General features: G+C 52.3%; 5 protein-coding genes across 5 annotated transcripts; 4 read left to right on the plus strand and 1 right to left on the minus strand.

The window, feature by feature from the left end:
• Positions 1–2,697: 2,697 nt before the first annotated feature.
• COCSADRAFT_95966 (uncharacterized protein) lies at positions 2,698–4,670 on the plus strand (the record flags this gene model as incomplete). Its single annotated transcript, XM_007704745.1, has 3 exons — positions 2,698–2,950; positions 3,006–3,396; positions 3,449–4,670. 3 exons carry the CDS (start codon positions 2,698–2,700, stop codon positions 4,668–4,670), a joined length of 1,866 nt encoding a protein of 621 aa, XP_007702935.1.
• A 345-nt stretch (positions 4,671–5,015) lies between these two features.
• COCSADRAFT_123503 (glycoside hydrolase family 47 protein) lies at positions 5,016–7,063 on the plus strand. The gene is made up of 2 exons (XM_007704746.1): positions 5,016–5,693; positions 5,746–7,063. Exons 1-2 carry the CDS (start codon positions 5,128–5,130, stop codon positions 6,941–6,943), a joined length of 1,764 nt encoding a protein of 587 aa, XP_007702936.1. The 5' UTR covers positions 5,016–5,127; the 3' UTR covers positions 6,944–7,063.
• Positions 7,064–8,066: 1,003 nt separating this feature from the next.
• COCSADRAFT_39342 (uncharacterized protein) lies at positions 8,067–9,694 on the minus strand. Its single transcript, XM_007704438.1, has one exon. The coding sequence runs from the start codon at positions 9,651–9,653 to the stop codon at positions 8,292–8,294; it is 1,362 nt and encodes a 453-aa protein (XP_007702628.1). The 5' UTR covers positions 9,654–9,694; the 3' UTR covers positions 8,067–8,291.
• A 1,107-nt stretch (positions 9,695–10,801) lies between these two features.
• On the plus strand, positions 10,802–12,336 carry COCSADRAFT_39343 (uncharacterized protein). Its single transcript, XM_007704439.1, has 2 exons — positions 10,802–10,995; positions 11,090–12,336. The coding sequence occupies exons 1-2, from the start codon at positions 10,962–10,964 to the stop codon at positions 12,010–12,012; spliced, it is 957 nt and encodes a 318-aa protein (XP_007702629.1). The 5' UTR covers positions 10,802–10,961; the 3' UTR covers positions 12,013–12,336.
• Positions 12,337–12,834: 498 nt separating this feature from the next.
• Positions 12,835–15,780, plus strand: COCSADRAFT_123513 (uncharacterized protein). The gene is made up of 2 exons (XM_007704747.1): positions 12,835–15,308; positions 15,359–15,780. The coding sequence occupies exons 1-2, from the start codon at positions 13,044–13,046 to the stop codon at positions 15,602–15,604; spliced, it is 2,511 nt and encodes an 836-aa protein (XP_007702937.1). The 5' UTR covers positions 12,835–13,043; the 3' UTR covers positions 15,605–15,780.
• The last annotated feature ends 152 nt before the right edge of the window (positions 15,781–15,932 follow it).

Below are 15,932 nucleotides of genomic sequence, written 5' to 3' on the forward strand. Positions count from 1 at the left end.
ATCCCCCCCCCCCCCCCCCCCCCCCCACCGTTCCTTGGGGCGGAGAGATATTCAGAACACCCAAGCTTACAAAGACACGAAACTACATGTGCCCTAGTCCCCCTTTTTTTTCCCCATATTCAAGAAGGTGTCATGTACATACATACATACATACATACATACATATATACACATCCCAACCCAACTCAAACTCCCAACAGTACACCTCGGCAAACCCACCCACCTATATGAACATGACTCGCACCACGCACGTTCCCCACCTCTCTTCCCCCCTTATTTGAATTTCGAATTTCAGGGTTGTGAAGTGTGGTTATGCCCGAGTGGGCTGATTTACCTCTACCACGTTTTATCTCGGTAATTGTGTTTTTTCTTCTTTCTTTCTTACTGCTCAAAGGGGCCGTAAAAAGCGGGGATATGAGTCGTAGAAAATCCTCAAGTTTTTATTGTAGGGACTAGTTGGGTTGGGTTGAGCAGTAGGAAAAGCTTGATTGGGCTAGTCTGACACTCGGTATGAGTGAACGGGTGTTTTGTCTTTAGGTTAGGGTTGTGGCGGTAGATGGGAAGAGATGGGAATTGGGTTTAGTTTAGTTTGGATTGGTAAAAGGGGAAAAGGTTGATGGCGAGAGAGAGAGAGAAGGAGCGGAGCGGAGCCAAGATTGGAACGAAGTACGGGTTTGGTTTTTGTTGAGGTTAGGGTTGTGGCGGTGACGGGAAGGGATGACTTTTGGATTTAGTTTGGGGTTAGGGAAAAGCTTGATGGAGTTGCTTGTGCTTGGTTTGTGCGGAGCCAAGACCTGCGTGGGAGGACATGAACTCTCTTTTTTTGGGTTGTTTCTTATTTTGGGGTTAGGTTTATGATTGAGGGCTTGGTGGTAAGAGGATGTTTGACGGGAAGGGAAGAATTTTGGGTTGGGCTGGAATTTGGGGGTTTGAGGCTAGGGTTGTTGGAGAGATAAGATACAGGGGGAGGGGTGCTTGGGCTTGTGTGGGATTGTGGACGTGCGGATATATGTAGGGAGGAACGAGGATATTGGGCGAGGGTTTGTGGTTATGGTGTGGATTTGTATATTTCTCTTATCTTTGTGGATGGACGGATGGAGATCCTGGCACTATCTCTTCACTTCGTATTTCTGCAGCTTAGAAGTGGAGGTGTAATTGAGGGGAAAGCATATACGCATGCATACGGTGTACACGTAGTAGCTTACGGACGAAAAAGAGATAATGGTGTGTTAGATGTGTGACTAACATTATATTAGAAATCTAAGCTGTGTACGAAGCACATCTTGGGTCGGAGTCGGGACAAGAAGTTGAGTCCGATGGTGGCGTTAGAATAGCGCGACCGGAGTCGGGTTCTGGCGCAAAACGCCCTACGCCCTATATCCGTTCTATGTCCAAAACAGGACGAGCAGCGTAAGCGCCTCGAGTTCCGAACTCCGTATTGAGTCGCAAGTTGCGAGTAGTATAGTTCAGAGGCTGGAACGCAAAGGGAGCTCTAACTATTGGTATGCACCCAACTGGCTGGTTCGACTTGTTCCATTCACTTGGTGATTGATCAGCTACTCGGTCACCCCCAAGAGATACGTCCGCCAACGGTGTGCAATCTCTAGTGCACGTACATACAAACCCGTTGCATGCGAAACGGTTGCTATGGATCATCCACACCATGGTAGAATAAAGGTCGTCCGACCCTCCGACTCGACTCGTGACACCCCTTCCTAGTGGATATCCAACATACTATGTACGCGTCGCAACTCATGCACAGCGGAGCGTGCGAGAAGCGAGAGCGCGAGCGCGGGCAAAAGTGGAGCATGGAATTTCTCGTACCGTCTATTGATATCGCACACGCATTGTTGTATGCAATATGTACCTCGGCATCTCGGTGCTAGTGTGTCAGGGGGGCTTGCGCAGAAAAAAAAGGCTGAAGAAATTTCGAGTCCAATCTCAAAAGACCCTATGACGCGTGATGTTCGCTTTAGGTTGGGCGAGGCAAGACACACAGAGTGCTTCCGTAAGAATCTTCTATTTTCTTTCTCTTCCTTGCATTTGCCACGAATAGTATTACGAGCTTCTCTCTACTTCGGCGCTTTGTTGGTCCGATGTCGCGCGTGTGATGGGCCCGAGGCTTGGGTTTTCCTAGATTCGCTACTGATCATGTTGGCGGAAACAGATTAGCGCTGCCGGTCACCTCGGCCGAGCAACGCTCAAGATTTAGCATCATGGTGTCATAGGGCCCAGGGATGGCACTGGTAGCAGCGGCAATGCCGTGAGCCCGGAAAGGTTCCAGATCACTGGGCAATAGCGGAAACAGATTCGTCGGCCGGGTTTTTCGTTTGATGCGTCCTTGCGAGCTAATGACAAGCTCTTCGGTGGGCGTTGGACATGATTGTTTATATGTGGCGTAGGTCCCGCGGTTTGGCACATTGACCATCGCTCTTCCTCTTCCAAGCTTTCAACTGTCGTCATTGCTTCGTATCTTTGTCGACCTATATACATATTACACCTTTTTTTTAATATAATATCGGGCTCTTGGACTAAAGAATTGCACCGCCTGATTCACCTCACCGCTTCACCCCGTGGAGATATAAGGGACATCACAACACCACCACTGTTACGCCATAAGTACATCGACTGGACGATATAATCATGACGGAAAAGGACCGCGAGGTCCCTGTTGGCTCTGCCACCAACAACAGCAACATGGACGTTGAGTCAGGAAGAGAAGGAATTTCACATTGGCAAATGATCACCGACCAGGGAGTGGTCACCCGGGAGATCATCAACTACGACTACGAGGGTGCGGGAACAGAGGAGGATCCCTATGTTGTCGAGTGGATCGACAATGACCCAAGGAACCCCATGACCTGGGCCAAGTCGAAGAAATGGATCATGGCCATTGCCGTAGCAAACTCGGTCCTCGTCGTATCATTCTGCTCATCTGCCTTCTCTGGAGGTATGTATCACGCGTATCTGGGATTACAGACATGTCGAAAGCTAACACTTACCAGGTATCCAACAAATCATGAGGGAATTCAAAGTTAGCCAAGAAATCGTCACACTCGGTGTATCACTGTTCGTCCTGGGGTTCGCACTCGGACCCCTCCTGTGGGCCCCCTTTTCGGAATTATATGGTCGCCAGCTTGTCTTCGTAGGAACATATGCCGCTTTCATGGCATTTAACGCCGGTGTTGCTGGCGCGGATTCCATCTACTCACTGCTCATTCTCCGATTTTTTGCCGCTGCCTTTGGATCCAGTCCTCTGACCAACGCCGGAGGTGTCATTGCTGATCTCTTTACCGCCAACGAGCGAGGTGTCGTCATGAGCATCTTCTCTGCCGCACCCTTCATGGGTCCAGTCTTGGGTCCCATTATCGGTGGATTCCTTGGTATGGCTGAAGGGTATGTAACTGAAACCCCACACTGTATCATACATAGCTAACTCTTCATCTAGATGGCGATGGGTTAATGGCCTCATGGCAATTTGGGCAGGTGTGCTTCTCGTTGCTGTAGCCTTGCTGGTCCCCGAGACATATCCTCCAGTCCTGCTCCGAAAGCGTGCCGAGAAGCTCTCCAAGCTCTCTGGCAAGGTTTATCGATCCCGCGCCGACATTGAACAAGGAAAGGTCTCGCTTGGAGAGGCATTTGCTACTGGTCTCAAACGCCCCTGGATCCTCCTCTTCTGCGAACCCATCGTCCTGCTTCTCTCCCTGTACCACGCCATCATCTACGGTATTCTTTACATGCTTTTCGGTGCTTTCCCCATTGTGTACCGTAAGGGACGTGGCTGGAATGAGGGCGTCAGTGGATTGCCCTTTGTTGCCGTCGCCATTGGAATCGCACTCGCCATTACCTACGTCATCACCATCGACAATAAGATGTACAGGAAAAAGATTGCTGAATCCGGTCGTGGATTTGCCGCCCCCGAAGCTCGTCTGCCCATGTGCATCGTTGGTGGCATTGTACTTCCTATTGGCCTTTTCTGGTTCGCCTGGACAAACTCTCCTTCTCTGCCATGGGCTATTAGTGTTGTCGCCTCCATTCCGTTCGGATTTGGCATGGTTCTCATCTTCCTGTCAATCATGAACTACCTCATCGACTCTTACACCATCTTTGCCGCGTCTGTCTTGGCCGGCAACGGTATCATCCGATCGGTATTCGGTGCTGCCTTCCCGCTCTTCACTTCGCAAATGTACAGCAGCCTTGGCATCCACTGGGCATCATCAGTCCCAGCCTTCCTTGCCATTGCCTGTCTCCCACTCCCATTCCTCTTCTACAAGTACGGAGCCCAAATCCGCGAGAAGTGCAAGTACGCCGCACAGTCCGAGGCCTTTATGCAACGCATGCGCGACCAACACGCCGCAAAGGCAGCACGACAGCAGGTTGCTGGCACCGAATCAGAAGACACATCTCGTGCCAACACCCTTACACCACAAGAAGAAGCCGAGGAGGAAGCGCACATGGAGGAGCCCAGGTTCCAAGAGATGAAGACCGAAAAGGAGACTGAGGATGCTGATGGTCTGAAGAGGGTTCATACTGGACGCTCAACAAGGAGCAGAAGGACAGTACGCGACCTCGAGTTCGACTCGAACCCATTCGACATTGATCGTGTCAACACAAGAGAGAGCTTTGCGGGCAGGCCGCGAGGCAACAGCCGGGCGAGCACCAAGCGATAGACATTTGTTACGAAGTTGTTTTGAAGATTGCATTTTCACGGCCAAAAAGTTGAGTTATTTCTAGACGCACAGCGTTAGCATATACCCCATATCCTAGAGTCAATAGCCGATTCTATAGTTTTGTAACATTACAATCAACAGATTGCCAAGAGTCTCCTCGACTACGAATAGCTGTAGTGTAGTGTAGTGTATGTACTACCAGACCTTCTTCGTCTCACGTGATGACAGTCGTCCCAAACGGATGATCTTCGGCGATCATCCGCAACGGCCGCGCTAATAGCTGCTGCCAGAGAAGCACTCCACAAATAGCAGCGCGTCCCATCTCCAGGCCACATCACCTAAGATGTACCGCCATCGGCCCTTCCCACGCGTCCCTCCGCAGATCGCGTTACTTACATGTGGCTAGCCTTACTTCTTGACCGACGCTTCCGCTCCTTAACTACGTGATGCACTAACAATGCCTCGCCTGCGCATTCGCCATGTTGCCATCTGCGTGGCAATTGTCGTGTGGATCTACTGCTTCCTTCCCGAGAACCAACATGGAGGTATTGGCCCGGGCGCCAATCACGATGCGACCATCAGCCTTGCGCGCTACATGAATGATGTTTCCGGCATACCACCCATTCGCGCAAAAGCGAGTAGTTTTGACTGGAGTTCTGTCAACTTTACATATCCACTAGAACGTAAACCAAACCTACCGGCCCCGTTCAGAAATCGACCTCGCATACAGCATCCCGCTAGAGCCGAATCGCAGGAGGCCAGACGACTCGAGGTCAAGAATGTGTTTAAGAAGAGTTGGGCTAGCTACAAGAGCAAGGCATGGATGAAAGATGCGCTGAAGCCTATTAGCGGAGGATATGTCGACCAATTCTCGGGCTGGGCTGCTACGCTCGTGGATAGTCTTGACACGTTGTGGATGATGGGCATGCGTGAAGAGTTTTACGAGGCTGTCAGGGCAGTTTCGACAATTGATTTTGGCACCTCCACGTCGCCAAGGGTGAACACTTTTGAGACGTGCATTCGGTATGTTTTGGGCTTAAAGAATGCGAACAAGGGCCAAGCTGATGTTTTGTAGATATCTGGGTGGACTCCTAGCGGCGTACGACTTGAGCGGGCACGAAGCGCTAAAGGCAAAGGCGATCGAGGTGGGTGACTTGCTGTATGCTGGATTCAACACCGAGCACGGCATACCGGTCGACTTTATCAACTTTGAAGAAGCAAAGAAGGGCGGAGGCTTGATTGTGGAGAGCGAGGTGGTCAGCGCGAGTCCTGGCACAATCACTCTGGAATTCAGCCGGCTCAGCCAAATCACCGGAGACGACAAGTACTATGCTGCAGTATCGCGTCTGATGGACGTTTTCCATAAAGGTCAGAACTCGACCAAGCTACCTGGAATGTGGCCCATGATGGTGTCTATGCGTACGCAGGACGTGGTGTCTGGGTATCAATTCACCATCGGCGGGAATGCAGATTCGCTGTATGAATACCTGCCCAAGGCACACGCTTTGCTTGGTTCAGTCGATACCAGCGCAGCCAAGTTTGAAACCATGTCACGCGCTTTCTTGGACACGGCAATGAGCAACCTATTCTTTGCGCCGATGATACCAGGCCATGAAGAAATTCTCATTTCAGGCAATGTTGACGTCCTCGAAGACGGCCCGAGGCTCGATCCTGAAAGCGAACACCTTTCATGCTTTATTGGTGGACTCTATGCGCTCGGTGGACGCTTGTTCAAAAACGATGAATACCTTAACCACGGAGTCAAGCTAGCTCGTGGTTGCGCTTACGCATACCAGGCCTTTCCATCTGGTATCATGCCAGAGAGATACAACATGGTCTTATGTCCGGGTCCAGACCACCGCAAACGCTGTGCTTGGGATGAGAAGCGGTATGCTGAAGCCGCAGCCGCACGACCACAATACAGACCCAACCTACCGAAAGGCTTCACTACCGCCAAGGATCCGCGTTACATTCTTCGTCCCGAGGCAATTGAGTCCGTCTTTATCCTCTGGCGCATCACAGGCGACCCTGTATGGCGAGAAACGGCATGGACAATGTTTGAAGCAGTAGCCGCGGAAACAGATACGAAGCTCGCCAACGCGGCGATCATGGACGTTACGGTAAAGGGATCGGAAAAAGAGGATTACATGGAGAGTTTCTGGATGGCGGAAACGCTCAAGTATTTCTATCTGTGCTTTGCAGATACGGGGTTGATCAGCCTGGATGACTTTGTGCTCAACACCGAGGCACACCCGTTTCGGTTGTGGAGGTAAGCTTGCTGTGCATGGTCATAGAAACTGCTCCATTTACTGGAGTTTTCTCTCAAAAAAAGGGGATATAAAATCTAACAAATGGAAATGGAAACCCATGACTAAACACATTTGAGACTGGCGATTTGAATTGAACCGCTGATGCTTTTGCAATACTGCATAACAGTGAGTGCACCTCGCTCGTATATCATCCTGCAATCAAGCATTGTGGTACCACGAAAGCAAAGCTTGATTAGAACGGTACCTTACTGAACTGTCTCTAAAACCAGAGCCGATCCTGGCATTTTCATACCTAGCGTTGAGCAACAATATTCCCACTCACTTCCCATTCACTTCCGGCTTCAACAACCCTAAACAAGCCCACTGACAAGCACAAGCACCGCTCTTTTCCAATCTGCCATTTCTTTTCTCCCCCCCTCCTCCTCCTTTTCCCTCATACTCTTCTATACGTCATGAACGTCTTTCAATCTCTCGATAATCCAATCCACACTCACTTTTTATCTGCTAAAGCAAAGTCATTGATTGGAAGGAAAAAAAGTCCGCTCTTTACTATTTCATTATCTACGTGCGCCGTAACCATCGGCTTCGAAACCCTCTACCGCGCCCCCCCAGCATCAAAATGCGGGCACCGCTAGACCTCACGTAACAAAATTCCACGACGACACTGCTAAATTCCGTCATCCCTGCTTCTCGGACATTTTGTTCATAAACGCGTTTGCGTTGTGGCGAGGCTGCCGCCGCGGGAGCCTGACACTACGAACAGTATAATTTGAGGATATGGTCTGCGTCTTGGCGCATGTTGAGAGTGTTGTGGGTGGTAAAGACAAGGTGTTGGAGGTTAGAATGGAGAGACGGGGTGGCCGACGGCCCCAGGAGATGGAGTATGGGGATGCGAGGGGTGGGGTGGAGGAGGCGGAGAGGTATTTTAAAGGGGCGTTTTGGGTTGAGGCGGTGGATTAGATGTGGAAGCTGGGGAGTAAGGGAGATAGTGGGGGCTATGGTGGTGGGGAAGGGGGACGAATTTTGGGTTAAGGTGTTGGGTGGGGGAAGGGGAGGAAGGAGGGGGTAGGAGAAGTTGTTACGCGGGTAATTGGCAGGGAGGGAACGTGTGTATTGGGCTCGATTTGTTTCTGGTGACTTGATTGTGTTTTGCAAAGATGGGCTCTACTCCGAAAGCTAATTGGTATCAGAAACGCCTGACTCCATCTCGTCTTTACACTCATGTGAGAAGACCAAAAAAACCCTCGTTTCCCCAGGAAAGTGTGAAAAAGAAAAGAAAAAAAAAAAGACTGCACATCCAAGTGTTCATCCCATCATACCACATCTAATAGTTATAAGAAAAAGAACACCATCACACAACCCTCTCAAACCTCATCTGCTCTACCTCGACCCCCGGCGTACTCGCCACAGTACTGACCCCGGACCCCCTCGAAAACAAACTTGAACTACTCGACTCCACCCTAGACAAAACCGACTCCCCACTCGATGGTATACGAGACAACGTGTTAAAAATTTCCTCATAATCCGGTGCAAACTCTCTCTCCGGCTCCCTCGGACTGTATACCGGCAGGGGCTCCGCATCTTCCTCCTCATCTGTCTGCGTCAAAGCCGGCGCATCACGACGTACCCGTGGCAAGATCTCCAGCGGCGTGGTAGACCTGACCACGAATTCCTGGTCGTTATACTGTATACCAACCGTAACACCCAACGTGTACCGCCGGGTAACGGTATACGTCTTAAACGACGGAACGCACTCTGCATCATCGAGGAGGCGGAAAGAATTCGAAGTCAGGGCCACTGTCTTATTAAAAGGAGCTTGCTTCTGCATGTCGGACCGCGAGATGCAGGTTACGTGTTTAGTGACAGTGTCTTCGAGGTAGGAAGACGAGTTTCCGCACATGGTGGTGGAGTAGGTGGATATGACGATGGAGAGGGTGGAGATGGTGCAGTGGCGCTCAGCGTGGTTGGCGGGGTCGCGGGCGTTGAGGAGGTTGAGGGAGAGGGGGATGTGGCCGCCGGGTCCGACACAGATGGGGTGGTAGAGTGTGGGGACGATGCGCGGAGTCGAGTTCATGGAGACGCCTGAGAAGACTTTTTTCACGCGGGATTCCTCTTTTTCGCGGGTGGGCTTCCAGGATTGGCCGTAGAGGACGGAGGAGGTGGAGAGGGAGCGAGAGGTTGAGTATGCGGGTGGTTTGGGGTGGTAGCGGAGTGTTTGCTTGCATCTCTTTGTTTCTGTGGAGCCGGATAGAACGAGTCTTGCCTGGACAAAGTAGGATATTTGTGCTGTACCGTCCGGGACGTCTGTTTTTAGTTGGAATGTAGGCGGGAGTGGATGTGGTTCCCAGAGGTAATTGTCTCCATGTGTCGAGCGTTTGTACTGAGGTTCGGTAGATGCTGGGAAGATGAATTCAAAATTCCAGGAATATTTCTTCGGTCCAAGTCTGTAGTGAGAAAGCAGATGTTTTTCTCGGTTGAACAGGCGTATCTTTTCCTCGTAGGGTTGCCTTGACGCAGTGGCATCGTTGTTGCCATGTGTATGCAGTGGTCTAGTGGTCTTGGTAATACAACTCCCGGCGAAGACCAACTTCAGCGATTCAACCTCCTTTTGCTCTTCTACTGCCAACCAGACCTGACCCTTGACCTTCTCTCCTGCTTGGTATATCTTGTTGTTATCGCCATCTATTGTAACTCTCAGTGCTGGGACCGTCATGTTTGCTGTAGAGGTATAATGAGATCAACAATGCAGGGACCTTTGGGGCTTAAGAGAAAAAAGAGCGGGTATAGACGATTGGCTTCAGGCCCGGCCACGCGGCTATCAGTGTAGCTGGTACGAGGAGAATGTTTGCCGGGGGTGGGAAGCGTGCCAAGCAATGCGGGATGTCTGGGCATGCAGCTGAAAGATGATAATGGAAGGTCAGAGGACGCTTTCTTGGAAACGGAGGCTGAGTACAGGCTGTTATTGGGACTACATATTGTTTGTCTTTTGCCTTGGGACTCCTGAAGTGCTTGGCAGGCTGTTCCGCTGACCGGGAGAGACCATGAAGCAGTTGGGATCAAGACAGGTACTTGGGCACACATGCGATTTTGTACTGTCTTGTCGGCATGGGATGCTGGCAGTGATTAGGGCTATAGTATAGCGACCGTCTTGTTTCATGCAACGGCTGCTCGCACCGACTAAGCGCGACCCAACATACGCCGTGAGAATTCCAGAGACATATCAGCCGCAGCAGAGTTCCGGTGCTATTGATTCCGCAGAGAAGTTGCAGGCGGGAGGGAGCCAAGGAAACGTGGTGGTCTTGGCTGGCAGTCTGGATCAGCCACGCTGATACCCCAGATTCATCCCGCTAGCCTCGTCCTTCTAGACCGACAACACGGGCTCTGGAGTCTGGGTGAGCCCATATAGGAGCCGCTGCCCTGGAGCTGGACAGGCAAGGACCCTGCTTTGATTGCCTCGTGGAGCAGCACAAAAACGATATCAACAGTGTTAGAGAACAACAAGGACGGTGAGAGCAGAAGCCAGGGTGAGTCATCTGTATCCCGCCCCGGCGTCGTGGCGTGGGCACGATGAGCCCTTGGCTTGCGCCCAAGGCCTCGATGGCGGACCGACTGGCCAGGAAAGAATCGGGGAGATGGAAGGGCGTGTGTAACAGGCGGCTTACGCATCCGATTCGCCTGACCACATGGCGCTGTAGCGAGCATCCAACTCGTGGACACAGAGAGTAGTATTCACCTCAAGCTGTGTAGGTAGTTTGAATCAAGACTTGGGTCCCGAGAACTAATCACATGCCACCTGCTGGGCATTCCCAAGGCGGCATGGGAGCGCCAGCCTGTGGTTCGGCGTACCGACCCGCCGGCGCTCGGAACTTGTCGTCGAAACGTCATGCACTTTTTTCGCGGCACCCGCTGGACAACCCCCATTTCAGTCTGTCCGTCTCTAATATTCACAGCTGTTGCTATCATGTGTAGTGCAGCCCATTCACTCTCGACATAGCACATTTGAACAATTGACGGCGCGGCAATGTCAGATGGCGGAAAGCGCCCGTCTTCTTACTGTAAGTGTGGACAGAGCAGAGCAAAGCACAGCAAGAGCATGGCACGGCATTGGTGCGCGGCAGCAAGACCCGAGTGGCTGACACACGGGCTCAGTCCATTTCTTTGCTGGCTTGAACTCAGGCATCCTGTCTGCAGTTCTCCTCCAACCTGCAGACCTCCTCAAGACACGCGTCCAACAGTCTCGCTCAAGCACTCTTCTGGGGACCATCCAGTCCATCGCAAGCGGGCCGAATCCCATCCGGCAGTTTTGGAGAGGCACACTACCAAGTACATTGCGCACAGGCTTTGGCTCTGCCATCTACTTCTCTAGCCTCAATGCGCTGCGGCATAGAGCCAGTCTGGTTGCGGCGGCGAGGGCGGATGTGTCGCTGAGGGGAGGCGAGCATTCGAGCTCGCTGCCAAAGTTGAGCAACACAGCCAACCTCGCTACAGGAGCATTTGCACGCACATGGGCCGGCTTTGTCATGATGCCAATTACGGTCCTCAAAGTGCGATATGAGAGCAATCTGTACGCATACAATTCCATGTTGTCCGCCTCAAGGGATATTTTCCGCACAGAGGGACTCAAGGGCTTCTTTGCTGGGTTTGGTGCAACCGCGGTCCGCGACGCGCCATATGCAGGGCTTTATGTTTTGTTTTACGAGCAGTCGAAGCGAAGACTGTCAAGCTTGGCAAGCAAAATCGAGGAGACATCGGGCGTAGCGACCAAGCTTTCGTCGAGCACGTCGGCCGGCATCAACTTTGTCTCGGGCGTAGCGGCAGCTGGCTTGGGGACGACGGTGACTAATCCGTTCGATGCCATCAAGACTCGCATCCAACTCATGCCCGACCAATATGGAAACACGATACAAGCAGGTAAGAAGATGCTTGCCGAGGAAGGGGTGCGAAGCTTGTTCGACGGGCTAGGCATTAGGATTGCCAGGAAAGCAATGAGCAGTGCGCTCGCGTGGACCGTTTACGAAGAACTGATTCGTCGCGCGGCGAGCCTCAAGGAGGTGGTCGAGGATAAGATGTAACGGGACACTGTATTATACATATGTATTAAGTGCATGGGCGGCGGCGTTGATGGGCCCTGGCTAGGTATCTCTTCGCTCTACTCGAATATCAGGACAAGATGGATAATTTCCCAATGGCTTGCAGCAGGTGCATGAATTTGGCGTTCCTGAGAGTGCTATCTTTGGGTGCAAATGCCTGGGATGGCTATCTTTGGTTGGGGGCCAGGAATAGCCGACGTCGCTGGCGCCACACACTTGAGAGCTTACTTTGCACGTGAGCAGCCTGTTTCATGGAGCGCTGGTAAGCTAGACATGTGCCATGAAGCGCGTATCTTGAGAGCAGTGTATGTACACTACACTAGACAGCGAACAGCGCACAGCGAGTGACATGTGATTAACGGGGTAGTGCGAGCTTCAGTGTGGCAGAGCTGAGGCTGACAGCACACATAGCGGGCACGTGACGGGTATTCCGGCCCCCCCACCCGCGACTGCAAGAGGAAAGAGGGGTGTGTCAAGCGTGCTTTCCTAGCGGCACCAAACTAGACGTCGCCCCACCATACCACGGCCTCTTGCACCCAGCACTGCACGGCATAGACATGGCCATTATCGCACAACACGCCATGGCAGTATCAAAGAGGATAACATACTGTAATTTCGGCATGCTTACTGCCACCGATCTGGCCGCAGACAGCTGGCCAAGGGCGACGGGCTAGTCGGTGTTCAGCAGACCAGCGCCTATAGTGCCCCCGGCCTCAGCCCTGGCGGCAGCTGCCTGATGACTAGCTGCATCGCGGGAGCATTTCAGCCCCCAAAATTGTGACATGAGCGCGCCCTCGTCTCCCTCTCAAAATCCCCTCCGCCGCACTTTCGAGCTGATTCCTTTCTGCTTACTTGTGTCACCTCGCTTGCTGCTCACGCCGCACCCGAGACAAAGACACAAAAGCCTTCTGCACTGATTCCAGTCCTCCTTGACCATTGTACCTTTTACACCCTAGCACTCAACACCTTTTGCCCGTTTTTCTTTACCACATTCTTTACCTTCCATACCCATCATGGTTCTCTCCGATGCGTGGGATGACCGCTACGAGGACGACGAGTGGTACAGCAGGAAGGATCGTGTCACGGCCAGCGCCCGCCATGTCCGTGGCTCATCGCCTCTGCCGCCAACAAAAGCTCGAGACGACGCTATCCTTCGTCCTGACCATGCTCGTCGTACCAGTGAGTTCCTGGCTCCAGAAGTACACTACACCACCTCTCTCCACCGTACTCGCTCCCAAGGTCACGCGCCAGTCCCCAACGTGACCATTTACAACACCACTCGCATGGACAATGAGAGTAGCCCCCAAGTACGTACCGAGCAAAAGAGCCGTGACTCCAGCCCCCGCGGTAGGCTAGAGGTGAAGCGCAACATGCCTGGTGCCTTTGAGCTCGAAGAGGAAATCACTGCACTGAGGGCAGACTTGAGAAAGGAGCAGCGTTCTCGCTCCCGACACGAGTACCAAGAACGTCGCCGCACGCCTGAACAACCTGATTACACCGACAAGATCAAATTGACCATTGCCGAGCAACGGCTCAAAGATCTCGAGTTGGAGCGTGAAAGAGAGCGCCTAGAGAAATACCACGAGCGCCGCCCTTCGCCAGAGCATGACTATACCGACAAAATCAAGCTCACCATGGCTGAGCAGCGTCTCAAGGATCTCGAGAATGAGCGTGAAAGAGAGCGATACGAAGCTGAGCGAGAGCGCGACCGACTGGAACGAGAGCGAGAGCGAGACCAACTGGAACTGGAGCGAGAGCGAGAGCGACGCCAATTTGAGCGATACAATCAGCACCACCATCGCCATCACTCGCCTGACCACAGCGCCGAAGACAAGGTGAAGCTGGCACTCTCTGAGCAGCGACTGAGGGAGGCCGAGGAAAAGCTCGAGCGGGAACGACAAGAGGATGAGATGAAGAACCGCGAAGAGCTCATGAGGCGCCGAATGGAGCTTGAGTACATCACCGACAGAAGGGAGCGCGAGCGTGAGGAAGAAAATCTTCGAAGGTTCGAACAGAACATGCACCGCGAGTGGGACCTCAAGCGAGAACGCGAAGAGCGCGAGCGCGAGCGACACGAGGTTGAAGAAGAAAAGAAACGCAAGGCCATCATTGCCGAGAGCCGAGCAAAGATGTCTCGCGAGCAGCGAGAAGCGGCCGAGCAGCGTGACAAGATCCTCGCTGATCTCGAGAAAGAGAAGCGAGAGCAAGAAGAAGAGCGCAAGCATATTCTTGCAGAGACCCGTCTGAAGCAAGCACGGGAGCAACGCGAGGCAGAGGAGCAGCGTGACAAGATCCTGGCTGACATGGAAAGACGAAAGAAGCAGGAGGACGAAGAGCGCAGGCACATACTCGCAGAGAGCCGACTCAAGCAAGCACGGGAGCAACGCGAGGCAGAGGAGCAGCGTGACAAGATCCTGGCTGACATGGAGAGACGAAAGAAGCAGGAGGACGAAGAGCGCAGGCATATACTCGCAGAGAGCCGACTCAAGCAAGCCCAAGAGGAGCGTGAGGCAGAAGAACAGCGCGAAAAGATTCTAGCCGACTTGGAGAAGAAAAAGAAAAGGGAAGAGGCAGAGCGCCAGCGCATCATTGCCGAGAACACGGCCAAGATGGAGAAAGAAGCACGGGAGCGCGAGCTTCAGGAGAGGGCAAAGGAGGAAGAGCGTAAGCGCATCATTGCCGAGAATGAGGCCAAACTGGCCAAGCAGGCAAGGGAAGCAGAGGAAGCGCAGCGACGTGCTGTTGAGGACTATGAGAGAAAGAAGGCCAAAGCCGAAGCCGAAGCCCAGGCCGAGCGTGACCGCATCATCTACGAGTATGAACGTAAGAAGATCCTCGACGCCGAGAAGGAGAAGAAGGCGAGAGAAGAGATGATCCTGAAGCTCAAGATGGAGGAGGAAGAAAAGAAGAGAAAGGACAAGGAAGAGTATGATGCCTTTATGCGCAAAGAGAAGGAGAGGCAAGAGGAAGAAAAGAAGAAGAAGGAAGAGCAAGAGAAAGAGCTCGAAGAGGCAATGCGCAAGAGGCTTTCCCAGTTCGGCTTCCAGGACAACCAGATCCAAGTCCTCGTGAATCCCGAGAAGCAACGCGAATTGCAACAAGGCATGCTACCAAACAACCCCATTCCCCAGATTGCACTCTCGCCTCATCACCACCAACAACAACAACATCACCAACACCATGCCATTGCACCTACGCCAACTTACGCCAAGGTCCACGTCAGCCATCTTGACGTCGAGACACTCCACTACTATGATATTCCGTATGAATACGATGTTGTAAGTTTGATGCGTCTTTGACAAATGACTTAGTATTAACAAATAAGCAGAACCCAGAGTACATTATCGTCCTCCGCGAGATGTCGCAACGCGAGACGGATATCCTCTTCGAACACACACGCCGCCTTCGCTCGAGCCACGGCAGCAAGCTCTTCATCGAGGCTGAGGGTCGCGACAATAGGGGGAAGAAGGAGTACGCCTTTGTGCGTAGAAAGTCTCGATCCCGCTCCAGGAGTGCCGTTGGTGTATCTTCTGGTCGAGCCAATGTGACATTGGGAGATATGATTTGGCGATAGGCTGCCGTCGGACTGTTGCATTTATTCGTGTTGTTCTTCTTCACTTATGATATACCAGTTGCTTCCTTTCTCGATGCTTTCAGACGTTGTCCTGTTCTTCTTGGCTTCTCTCCTCTGTTGTATGTATGTACGTAGCGAGTGAATTGAAACGATTATACGAACACAACGTATGCGCGACTTAGCTTCTGATGTCTTGCATGCATGTATGCGAGTGTGTTTGCCTGAGATTCAGTTAGTGACCAGGGCTTCACTACTGCCATGACGTCCAGTTCCAGCCGGCTTAAGCCATAACGTAGAGAGAGTAGCATAGCACGTGGTACATGGTTGT

Source organism: Bipolaris sorokiniana (genome assembly GCF_000338995.1).
Source record: "Bipolaris sorokiniana ND90Pr unplaced genomic scaffold COCSAscaffold_12, whole genome shotgun sequence".
Taxonomy (NCBI): Eukaryota; Fungi; Ascomycota; class Dothideomycetes; order Pleosporales; family Pleosporaceae; genus Bipolaris; species Bipolaris sorokiniana.